This window comes from Borostomias antarcticus (genome assembly GCF_949987555.1).
Source record: "Borostomias antarcticus genome assembly, chromosome: 1".
In the NCBI taxonomy this organism is placed as follows: domain Eukaryota; kingdom Metazoa; phylum Chordata; class Actinopteri; order Stomiiformes; family Stomiidae; genus Borostomias; species Borostomias antarcticus.
In genome coordinates, this window is record NC_140234.1 from 41041551 (window position 1) to 41054050 (window position 12500).

Genomic DNA, 12500 nt, shown 5'->3' on the forward strand with positions numbered 1-12500 from the left:
CGGTTGGGAGTCCAATGCTCTGACCACTACTCTACTTGTGTAGTGGAGATCGGTGGGTTGGTTGGTGTGCTGGGACTACTGCCTCTTGTGGGGCCAACAGAGAAATGCAGGCCAACATTCAGGAGTTGTGAGTAAGGGAGGGACGGAAGGAGGGAGGGAGGGAAGGAGGGAGGGAGGGAAGGAGGGAGGGAAGGAGGGAGGGAGGGAGGAAGGGAGTAAGGGAGGCAGGGAGGGAGTGATAACCCGACAAGTGCTATACTAGCACAAAAAAACAAAACGAGGACAAGCAAAAAGAGAAGAACAATATATAAAAGTAGTGCCGTCAGTGTATATACAGTGAGTATGCAGAGTGAACGTGTAAGTGAGTGTGTGTGTGTGTGTGTGTGTGTGTACTGTACAGTATATGTGTGTGTGGTGTGATATGTGTGTGCGGTGCGTCCTATGCGATACATTCAGACGTGGTCCTGATGGACCGCAGCCTCCTGCCTGAGGGGGGCGGCACCAAGAGACCACGGCGGGTGCCCTCTCTCTCTCTCTCTCTCTCTCTTTCTCTGTGTGTGTGCCCAGGTGTGTGCATGGTGCAGGTGTACCCTGTAAAGTCCTCAGTCATTAATAGTGACCAAGTTATTCCAGCTGACCTGTATTGCCAGGTGTTGGTTGAACATGGTCTTGGCTTGAGCAGGCAGACTGAGTGCTCTGGACCCGTGATCCTGTCAGTGAGACCCCCGCCCGCCCGCGGCTGCGGGGGGGGGGGGGGGGGGGGAGAGAGAACTCACGCTTGATCCAGACAGATGCAGGATATGAGATGGTTTAGAGTAGGCTACACGTCAGCTAATGGCACCAAGCGCGCCCCCGTCTGTCACTGCTACAGGGAAGTGTGCGCGTGCGTGCGTGCGTGCGTGCGGGTGGAGGAGGCGGTTCCACCCCGATTGTCAATCTCCTCTCGGTTCTCAGTGCGTATACACCGCTGCTCCCCCTCTGTCTGGCTCTCTCCTCGATCTCTTTCCGTCACACACCGCAGAGAGACGCCGAACAGCCCGCGACGCCGAGCCGAGGCAGAGGCACCACACACGGCGACGGACCGCGGGGGAGCCGAACCTGATATCACACGGACGGAGCAGAATTAAGATCAACAACAGATCTCAGGTCGGTCTGCTGTCATCTCCCAGCCGAGGGGTAGCGGAACCAAGCCGGGGACCTGCACACAGCTGAAACTTGTTCGGTCAAACGGCAAGCTGTGAACTCATGCGAAGATAGTTGCCGTTTTAAAACCCAGGTAGCTTATTTTTCATCGCGTATTTGTAGCCTTAGTAGTAGTTTTAGGTGTGCCTGTGCGCAGTTGTCTGCTGTAGGCTACACCGAAGGAGACATCATAAGACGGGTACAGTCGCGTGTTCGGCATGTATAAAACAGCTTCTTGTGAGCGAAATTAAATTAGAGGAGCAGACTAATTCAGTCAGAGCAGCAGGAGAGAAAACCGAGTCGCTTTTCTCCGCCTACCGGGCTCACCCCCTCCCTTCCAGCTCAGCCCCCACCAGCAGGACTCGGTAAGCCTGTTTCCTTCGCCGGTGATCGAGGCAGAGTCGGGCTCTCCTCTCTCCCTGCGGCTCAACCAACATGTCTGGCGAGAGCATCCTGGTCCCGGACGACCGGGCGTTCGCCAGCTTCAAGGCCGAGTGCCTGTGCGAGGAGGGCTGGAGTCTGACCTACAACAAGTCGGGGATCACCGTGTGGACCCAGACACTGGAGGCGGAGAAATCACTCCACAAGATCAAGGTAGGAACGAGAGACAGGCAGGCGGCCACAGGTGAGCTCGGTCCGGGGCCTAGCCTGCCCGGTCCGGCGGCCGGCCTACCGGGAAACACGGCCAGCTGCCGCTGTTGATTATTTAGTTCAGAGAGGATTGTTGACAGTTTAGACTGGGACAAGGAAAGCCAAGAGGCAGCCAGACACGTAGGTACGTTTAGAGTCACCTAGTGCCAATTAGAGACCAAACTGGGCCAGGTGTGTGTGTTTGAGGTGTGTGTAGTGTGTACATTGTGCAACCTGCCAGTGTATCCGGGTCTGCGAACAGGTGTTTGATAAAGGGAGAGGGTGTATGTGTGTGTGTGGGTGTTTGATGTGGACAACAGTGATGAATGCATTTTTGACATCACATGATGTTTCATAACTGTGAGACAGCAGACTCAAACAGGTGTGTGTGTGCGTGTGTGTGTGCGTGTGTGTGTGCGTGTGTGTGTGCGTGTGTGTGCATGTGTGTGTGCGTGTGTGTGTGTGCATGTGTGTGCAAGAGAAAAAGAGATGTGACGGTTGGGCTAATTTGCCTACTTCCACAGCGCATTTCATGTGTGCGTAAGAAGATCCCCTATCTTAACGGCGCAAACACCATCAGACGCAAACACCATCAGAGGTGTGTGCGTGTGTGTGTACAGTACTGAGCTCTTTGTGTATTCATACAGGACAGCTGGGTTTTCCCATAAAAGGCTGTCAAACAGAGAGGAGGGTGGAGTGGAGCCCTGGGCCTAGTCCCTTATACACACACACACACGTGGGAGGCTGGGAGGCTGCTGTGTGTGACTGCCCCCTCTGTGTGCAGTATGGCTGAACAAACGTCAGGTGTTAGGCCTATTAGGAGATGAAGTGGAGTGTGTGTGTGTGTGTGTGTGTGTGTTTGTGTGTGTGTGCGTGTGCGTGTGTGTGTGCACATGCATGCGTGTGCACTGAGGAGGCAGTGATGATGTTCTACTATTTATAGATGAGAATAAAAAATGAGGCAGCGCTTCTAGCTGATGCATGTGGAATGAGAGTGTTTTGGTCTCTCTCTCTCTCTCTCTCTCTCCCAGAGGAACTCTGCAGACTGCTGCCATGCCGGGGGAGCTATAGCGTGATACACCAGTAACAGGGAGAGAGAGAGGCCACCAAACTAAACCAAATTATAAGAACGCAAAAAGAAAACTATCTGATACATTGGAAACAATCTACCAAAAACAAGAGCAAATCAGAATGCAATTTGGCCCTAAACAGAGAACACACAGTGGCAGAATACCTGAGCACGGTGATGGACCTAAAACTAAGGAAGTCCTTGACTAAGTATAGACTTGGTGAGCACAGCCTCGCCATCGAGAGAGACCGCCACAGGCAGACCTGCTCCCTAGAGAAGACAGACTGTACCCCCACAGGCAGATCTGCTCCCTAGAGAAGACAGACTGAGCCTCCACAGACAGACCTGCTCCCTAGAGAAGACATACTGGGCCTCCACAGGCAGACCTGCTCCCTAGAGAAGACATACTGGGCCTCCACAGGCAGACCTGCTCCCTAGAGAAGACAGACTGGGCCTCCACAGGCAGACCTGCTCCCTAGAGAAGACAGACTGAGCCTCCACAGGCAGACCTGCTCCCTAGAGAAGACAGACTGAGCCTCCACAGGCAGACCTGCTCCCTAGAGATGTGCCCCCACTGCACACAAAAAGTGGTTCCGAGCTTCACTGTTTAACAAGGCTACCTGAACCAGGATACACGTACATACTTCCCACAGATTACAAACACCCCAAAAGATGTTGTAAACATGACTAATGACAAACAACTCCCATATCTGCTGGGGGAAGTACAGCAATGTGCAAACACAGCAGCAAGATTTGTGAGCAGGTGTGACAGGAAAAGGACGTCCCTGCACCCCGCGCTGTTCACTGTATATACACATCAGTGTTTCCCCTACCGTTGCCTTGGACCCCCCCCCCCCCCCCAACGGACCTCCCGCCCCTCCCAAAGACCCAAAAAGTCAAAAATAGCTGACTTTTAGATCGATAACATTTTTAGCATAAGTCAATGGAGTTTAACATAGCGAAACTTAGCATTGCGGCTAGCGGACATTTTCTGACTGACATTTTCATGCCTCTGTAATATGATCTTTAGAAACATCTTTAGACACGAAATAGCTTCCTCACTTGCTCCAGCACGCATGCGCACAGCGTGCTGGAGCAACGATTGCGCGCTGTGCGCATGCGTGCTGGAGCAAGTGGGGAAGCTATTTCGTTTCGAAAGACGTTTCTAAAGATCATATTACAGAGGCATGTGAACAACCACAACAGGCCTACGCTCTATGTAAGCACAACTAGCGATTCATAAAGACGGATTGATGAAAACAACCGTTTCGCGGCAGAAAATAGATTTTTAGAAACTGCATTCTCGGTGCCCCCACCACCGCCATTACATGCATATACTGGCTCGCGCTGGATTTTACATTTCTTCTACATGCCTCCGAACTACACCAAAGTGATCTCGGTGAGTCAAACGTCTTATAATATGTCGTAAATAAGGTCCAGGTTGTCAAAAACGAGCATTGTCCTTTAAGACTTTAGCCAAAAGTTTAACATAAGTGTTGATCAAGCTTATAGGCCGATAGCTGGAGCAGTTCAGGGGGTCCTTCCCTTTTTTAAGGAGTAGGGATTTAAGAGCTGTGTTTTGATCTCTATGGAAATGACCAATTTCAATTGAATAGTTAATTGAGTTGATTATCAATTGGCCCACTGAATCCCATATTGCCAGCAGAAATTCGGGCGGCAATCCATCAGACCCTTGAGATCTGTCTCTGTTCATGGATGATGAGCATACACCAATTTCAAAACATCGGAGTGGAACGCAAGCAGCCGGCACGCAGGCAACAGATGGAACAAGAGATTTTCGCATCCAGAAATTGGGAAATCTACATTTTGGGGTAAATATTACTCTTTGTATCTATAGGCTTTCTACTTCATTGACTTTTAGCTATTTTCGTTACGCAGTTTGACAGTTTACTAGTGATAGCTACAGTAGTTAACGTTAGCTAAGTTATCTGTTTAGCTAGCGACCATTCTAGACTAGTGACCGAATTATTGTAACGTTACGGAATAAAACAATCTCTATTGAGGTGTTTAATGCATAAATGTATATCATCTGTCTTGGTATGGAATGTGACAATTTCTGTATAGTCTTGTCCTCTGATAAAAGACTGTCATTGAGGTTCCACCACATTAGCATCACATGTTAATTTCCCACAGGCTTTTATTAAATCCTTATAGTTAGAGAATTCAGTCATGAATCCAGCTAATAATTCATCAGACGAATCGTGACCAGAAGTCCTTATGATAGAAGCCAAAAGTCCATGTATGATATCAACCTTGTTTTAAGAAAATCACGTTTTATTCACGGTACCATTGACAAATACTATAATACCACAATCCTCAAGCGGTGTTGTTACCATGGAAATGTGTACACTGTTGACGGTTGGGCGCAGGATACTGAGCGACTGACGTTTTTCATTCATTCTTGATCCAAGAACGTTAAAGGCATGTGAAAATGCATGTTTAGCCATGTTTTAAGGTTACTTATGATCATATACAATGGTTCAGATCAAAACGTTGACAAAACTAGCACTTTTGAGAAAGTCTGATAATTGCTCTACCACCGTTTTGGTCATACAATGGATGTGGGTGGGCACCGTGAAAAATCATTCAAAACACATGTTAAACTCTCAATTTCAAAGAAACTCACCGAGGTGTTAGTTGGCATTCTGACATATAATTCGCTCTATAGGTTTTTAGCTGCCGAGAAGTGCGCTAGCAACAGCTACATTTCTCTCATCCTGTTCTGGGCTGCGTTTCCCAGAGGCATCGTAGCGCTACGTTCACCGATGCCTCTGGGAAACTCAGCCCTGTTTGCTTGCTCTTACAAGGCTGTTATATCAGAACGTGAATTGCAGATGCCACATTTTGTTTGTCTTTCATCCAGGTACGTTGATGTATGCAATATATTGTAATGTTTAAGGAGATTTATTCTCTTAGTAAAGAAATTCTCCTGATGTCTCTAGCTGAGAGGAAAGGGAAGAGCAGTCATGTTAGACTTGACTGCATGAGATCATCTTCAGTTGCAGACACCAGGTTTTATGAAGACATAAGTCAAAGGACCTTAGACCTTAGAGTCCGGCTACATCAGAGAAATGGACAAATACAATAATGTCTATCTTTTTCATTTCTACCACCCTTTCTCTCCCTCTCTCTTCCTGCCCCTCTGAGCAGTGGTCTGTGTGGGAGCCCCTGCCCTGCTGCCTGACCTCATATCATTGAGCTGCCCTACCTGAACACCATGAAACGCAAGAACCAGTACTGGCGATGACTGCGTGAGGAGTTTGCCTCATATGTACAGCAGCTGTTGTCCAGCTGTGTGTGCTACCTCGGGGCGACTGCTTGCCCGGAGGCTCTGAAGCCACTGCAGTCGATCGACACGGTCAGGGCTCTTCTCTGTCCTGGCCCCACGGTCAGGGCTCTTCTCTGTCCTGGCCCCACGGTCAGGGCTCTTCTCTGTCCTGGCCCCATGGTCACGGCTCTTCTCTGTCCTGGCCCCGCAGTGGTGGAACGTACTTCCCACTGACGTCAGGACAGCAGAGTCGCTGCCCATCTTTCACCGCAGGCTCAAAACTCATCTCTTCAAGAAGTACTAGCAGGATCCTTCTTATTCAGCACCCATTGTGTTTTTAGTTTGCTACTCTTACACTTTTCCTTCAGCACTAGATTATGCTCTTAGTCACTTGTTTTAGAAAGAAGATGCACTTGTGAGTTCTGGCAAGTAGTAGTACATTGGCTTTTCCTATGTTAAATGCAATTATTGTTAGTCGCTTTGGATAAAAACATCTGCTAAATGACTAATGTAATGTAGAAAGGAGATGCACTTGTGAGTTCTGGTGAGTAGTAGTACACTGACTTCCTATGTTAAATGCAATTATTGTGAGTCACTTTGGATAAAATCGTCAGCTAAATGACTCATGTAATGTATTTTTTATTTATTTTGTAAAAATGTTTAGGCACTTTGGCTTTATTATATATGTCAGTATAGAGCTGGACAGGAAAGGTGAGTATGAGAGAGAGAGGACAGGCAGCACATGGGCCAGGGTTAGGCCGTATGTGAACCCGGGCCGCTGCGGTACGGACCAGCCTTGTGGTGTGCGCCTTAGCCCAATGAGAGTGCCCCTGTCCAGCTGTGTGAATATTTACAACACACACTTTCTTTTTTATAGTTTATTTGCTGAAGTATTATTTCTGGTATAATTTTAGCTTCAGCTATAGCAGACTTGGGCCTATTATTTTTGTTTATTTATATATATATATATTTATCTTGTGTCAGTGTACATATTGTTATACTTAAATAAAAAATATTTGTTTCCATGTTAAGTACATTAAGACAGCAGCGTTTTAAAAATGTAGGTTAAACATCTCGGTGAAATCCTGGTTAGATTACTTTTTTTTTAATAACATCGATATTGGCACGTTTTTAACGGCTACGTCACACTTTTAAAGAACAGAGAGGCATCTGTTGTTCAAGCGTCTTTTAAAGGATAAGGACACTGAATTTCATGTTTAGCCCTATTTCTGGCTTCCCTGGCATGTATCTGACTAGTACAGGTTAAAATATTTCTGTTTTGTGCAGTACAGAGTTCTGTGTCAATAACGTTGGCGCACGCACCCTGGTTCGTTGCTAGCTATGGGCACACTCGAAAAACTCTAAAAAGTATGATATACGTGGATTTCAAGTTTAGGAATTACATGGTTTATGCTTACCAAGCTCTGAAGTCGTCCTGTAAACACCATAGGACCTTTCGCCTCTGCATTTCGAAACAACAACTAACTTGTAAACAGTACTAATTTCACCGAACATACAACAGCCACCCCTTCACGCTGTAAACCTCCGCGAAATTAATCCGAAGCCGACATTATTGACACAGAACTCTGTACTGCACAGATACATGCCAGGGACGCCAGGAATAGGGCTAAACATGAAATTCAGGGTCCTCATCCTTTAAATGATATTTAAACACCGTCTAGGCTAAGACGAAGACATAAAAAAAAAACTTGCCAATGGAAGTTATTTCATCCGGTTTTAGCCTAGATGTCTGTGGGTCATTTAGACGCCTTGTAACTGTTTAATCAACGTCTAATTTCTCACTGGGTACTGTATGTAGGTTAACATAAGTACATACTAGTATGTTTTTGTTGTAAATAAATATTGTTCATATTTATTTCCCTAAGCACTCGTTTAATTTCAACTAGAGTAATTCACCAATACTAAGAAACATGGATATCTATATTAACAAACACCTATAGTCTCTCTCCAGACTAAAATATTACGTTGAATCGCTGCGCTCTGCATACTAGATAAGAGAGTCTGTGCCACTTCGCTGCCCAAGCTGGTGTTCTGAGGGTGTATCGATGGGTCAAAATTGAAAGAGTGACAAGTCGTAGCAGCTAATGAGAGACGCTAGCCCAGGTTAGATGGGCGGGGCCAGGTTGGGTGGGAACGCCTGATTGCGAAAGTCGTTACTGATTGGTGTCGCTTGGATTCTGGCGCTGCCAATGAATTGCCAGGATTTCAACAGCAGATTTCCGCATGAATTGTCCCAGACCCATAGAGAGATCTGCAGCATGCAGTAACGTAGTTAGCGTAGCTTACGTAGTGTCAGTTAGTGCGCACGTCTATGACGACACTGTGGACACCATGTATCCGTGACACGCCGGCCCTGCGACAGCACTAGCAGTTTCAGGACACCCCCCCCCCCCCCCCCCCCCCCTGAAAAACCCTAGGGGAAACACTGCACTCTTAAAAGTTACCATTTAAATACATTAGTCAATATTACACGTATTCACTCCAATTATTTTGTATTTACATTTAGATTTTGACTTTTTTGTGACTTTTTGTGATGTTTCCTTTGGCAATGTAAATGTATGTTTCCCATGTCTATAAAGCTCTTTGAATTGAACTGAAATTAATTGAGAGAGAGATGGGGGGCAGAAAGAGAGAGGGAGAGAGAGAGAGAGGGGGCAGAGAGAGAGAGGGAGGGGGGTAGAGAGAGGGGGAGGGAGAGGGAGAGAGAGGGGGGGGCAGAGAGAGAGAGGGAGAGAGAGGGGGGGGTAGAGAGAGAGAGAGAGAGAGGGAGAAAGAGATGGGGGGGCAGAGAGAGAGAGAGCAGAAGACACTCACCGTGCTGTAGCCTGTTCCTGTTCCAGCATCATCAGTGTCAATAAAATGTTCATTATCAAATACGCGCGCGCGCACACACACATACACACACACCATTTGAAAACAAAGCTGAGCGCACAATATTTGTGTCGATGAGTGAGTTAATGTGTATCTAGTGTGTGTGTGTGCGCGTTCGTGGGTGGTGACTTGTGAATAGCTGTCAGAGTGCTGACACACACACTCAGTCACACACACACACACACACACACACACACACACACACACACACACACACACTCAGTCACACAGACACACACACACACACACTCAGTCACACAGACACACACACACACTCAGTCACATAGACACACACACACACACACACACCCTCAGTCACACAGACACCCACCCACGTCCATTGGGGCCTCCCTGTAGGCCTGTTTCCTGGACAGAGAAAGCCATGCTGAATCATTCTGTCGCCCCACCAGCACTCTGGGTTGAGGCTAGAATGGATCCTCCGGAGGGAGGGGGGAGAGAACTCCGCTACACGTCATCAAACGCTCACAGCCCCATCGTTGCCAGGAGCCAGGAGGAGCGCGGGCAGCGAGCATTGGGTCCAGTATCGTAAATCAGCCTGACCCCTGTGTCCATGTCTGACCCAGTAGCTGCCTAGTGCTGTAGGGGTGTTCTCCAATACTGATATGTTACTGGGAAAGGCACAGATAATGCCTTTGAAACAGATCTTTTTTCTATCCAAAGTTACTTGTTATTATTCGAAGGGAAAAAACAACAACAACATCCGGTATAAACAATGACCACGCCCACTTCCGGTTTCTATCCGAATACAAATAGGAATGCAGATAATTCTGTTGATTGAACAGATACAGATACAGATAATGATGTCTCGGCACATCCCTATAGTGCTGTGATTGGTTGATGTGTAGCGGAGTCTCCCCCCCCCCCCCCTTCCCGGACGAACCATTCTAGCATCATTTTACCTCCAGCTCAGATCTGTACTGGTTTATACTGGTTTACCAGGAGCCCCAGATCACATCTGTACTGGTTTATACTGGTTTACCAGGAGCCCCAGATCACATCTGTACTAGTTACCAGCGACAGCACAGGGCAAGGTGGCGTGTGTGGGTGCGTGTGTGCATTTGTCTGTTAGCAGGATTACGCAAAAACTACTGGACCGATTTTCACGAAACTTGGTGGAACGTTGTAGCATGGTCCAACTTAGAACCCTGAACATTTTGGAGTGGATCCGAATCACAGGGAAGGTCTACGAGCCTCCCAAACACAGCCAGACATTCACCTCCATTCATTTTTTGGACAAGGATTACGCAAAAACCTTTCATGAAACTCGATGAAGGGGTATAGCATGAGCCAAATTAGAACCCAGAAGCTGCCGTGTGTGTGTGTGTGTGTGTGTGTGTGTGTGTGTGTGTGTGTGTGTGTGTGTGTGTGTGTGTGTGTGTGTGTGTGTGTGTGTGTGTGTGTGTGTGTGTGGTAGGGGGGTTGTGTGTGTGGTAGGGGGGTTGTGTGTGTGTGAGGGGTGGCTTGAGGTTAAAGGTTATAAGAGGGTTCAGCCTGGACGCTGGCCAACCATGAACCATCCCAGAGTAAGCTAGGATAAAACTTTCCAGCGCACTGCATCTCCCCCCCCCCCCCCACACACACATCCCTCTTTAGTTGAGGTTTGGAGAGGAAAGAGAGATATGAGAGGAGAGGAGAGACAGATATGAGAGGGGGTACAGATATATAGAGAGAGATGGAAGAGGAGCAGAAACTGAGACTGAACACAATTATGAAATCATCTCTCTCTAGCTCTCCCTCTCTCTCTCTAGCTCTTTCTCTCTCTAGCTCTCTTTCTCTCCCTCTCCCTCTCCCCCCCTCTCTCTCTCTCTCTCTCTCTCTTTCTCCCTCTCTCTCTCCCTCTCTCTCTCTAGCTCTCTCTTTCTCTCTCTCTCTAGCTCTCTCTCTCTCTCTCTAGCTCTCTCTAGCTCTCTCTCTCTCCCTCTCTAGCTCTCTCTCTCCCTCTCTCTCTCCCTCTCTCTCTCCCTCTTTCTCTCTCCCTCTCTAGCTCTCTCTCTCCCTCTCTCTCTATCTCTTTATCGCTCTCCCTCTCTAGCTCTCTCTCTCTCTCTCCCCTCTCTAGCTCTCTCTCTCTCTCCCTCTCTAGCTCTCTCTCTCTCTCTCTCCCTCTCTAGCTCTCCCTCTCTCTCTCTTTCTCTCTCTCTCCCTCTCTCTAGCTCTCTCTCTTTCTCTCTCTCTCCCTCTCTAGCTCTCTCTCTCTCTCCCTCTCTCTCTCTCTCTTTCTCTCCCTCTCTAGCTCTCTCTCCCTCTCTCTCCCTCTGTTGTTATCCTGATCTCTTCCCTTGGTTGCAGTAACCGTAGAAACCAGTTACTCTAGGGCTGTGAGTGTCTGGTCGGGGAGATGTAGTTGTGTGTGGGTGTTTTCTGGTCTAGTGCTAGCATAATTTTGTACACGGTTTCACTATAAAACTGTCACATTCACACACGTCATCTCCCTGCCTTAAACAGACCCCCTCTGCTTTACCAGACCACTGAGCTACATCAGAATGCTTTCCTCCAGTTAGCTGTGTGTGTGTGTGTGTGTGTGTGTGTGTGTGTGTGTGTGTGTGTGTGTGTGTGTGTGCTTGCTGTCCTCTGGAGCGCTGGCTGTGGGGGTCTGTGCAGAAATACGCGCTGTTCAACAGGAAGTAGAATCATGTGGCTTAAGTGTGTGTGTTCTTAATTACTGATCCTGTAGCTGTGTGTTTAGTGAGTGTGTAGGTGTGTGTGTGTTCTTAATGACTGCTACTGTAGCTGTGTGTTTAGTGAGTGTGTAGGTGTGTGTGTGTTCTTAATGACTGCTACTGTAGCTGTGTGTTTAGTAAGTGTGTAGGTTTGTGTGTGTTCTTTGATTGATCCTGTAGATGTGTGTTAAGTGAGTGTGTAGGTGTGTGTGTGTGTTCTTAATGACTGATCCTGTAGCTGTGTGTTTAGTGAGTGTGTAGGTGTGTGTGTGTGTGTTCTTAATGACTGCTACTGTAGCTGTGTGTTTAGTGAATGTGTGTGTGTTCTTAATGACTGATCCTGTAGCTGTGTGTTTAGTGTGTGTGTAGGTGTGTGTGTGTGTTCTTAATGACTGCTACTGTAGATGTGTGTTTAGTGAGTGTGTAGGTGTGTGTGTCTGGGGGCTGTCCTAGGGAGCGAGTGTGTGTGTGGAATGTGAGCCTGTGTGTTGTCTTCCTTCCCCAGTGTGCGATGGTGTGTAAGAGTGTGTGTGATCTGAGCGTGTGTGTTGTGTTCCTCCCTTAGTTTGCGATGGTGTGTAAGAGTGTGTGTGATCTGAGCGTTTGTGTTGTGCTCCTCCCTCAGTGTGCGATGGTGTGTAAGAGTGTGTGTGATCTGAGCGTGTGTGTTGTGCGATGGTGTGTAAGAGTGTGTGTGATCTGAGCGTGTGTGTTGTGCTCCTCCCTCAGTGTGCGATGGTGTGTAAGGACGTCCCGG

The 12500-nt window shown here is 47.7% G+C and overlaps 1 protein-coding gene across 1 annotated transcript in view; it reads left to right on the forward strand.

Annotated features, from left to right (window-relative positions):
* Window positions 1-1551: 1551 nt before the first annotated feature.
* stard10 (StAR related lipid transfer domain containing 10) overlaps window positions 1552-12500 on the forward strand; it is a gene marked incomplete at its 3' end in the record, with an annotated part of 18839 nt that continues 7890 nt past the window's right edge. The window contains exons 1-2 of the mRNA XM_084441385.1: window positions 1552-1776; window positions 12473-12500. The exon at window positions 12473-12500 is cut by the window's right edge and continues 120 nt beyond it. Coding sequence (XP_084297511.1) covers window positions 1618-1776; window positions 12473-12500 — 187 coding nt within the window. The 5' untranslated portion in view covers window positions 1552-1617. The remainder of the gene's footprint in view (window positions 1777-12472) is intronic.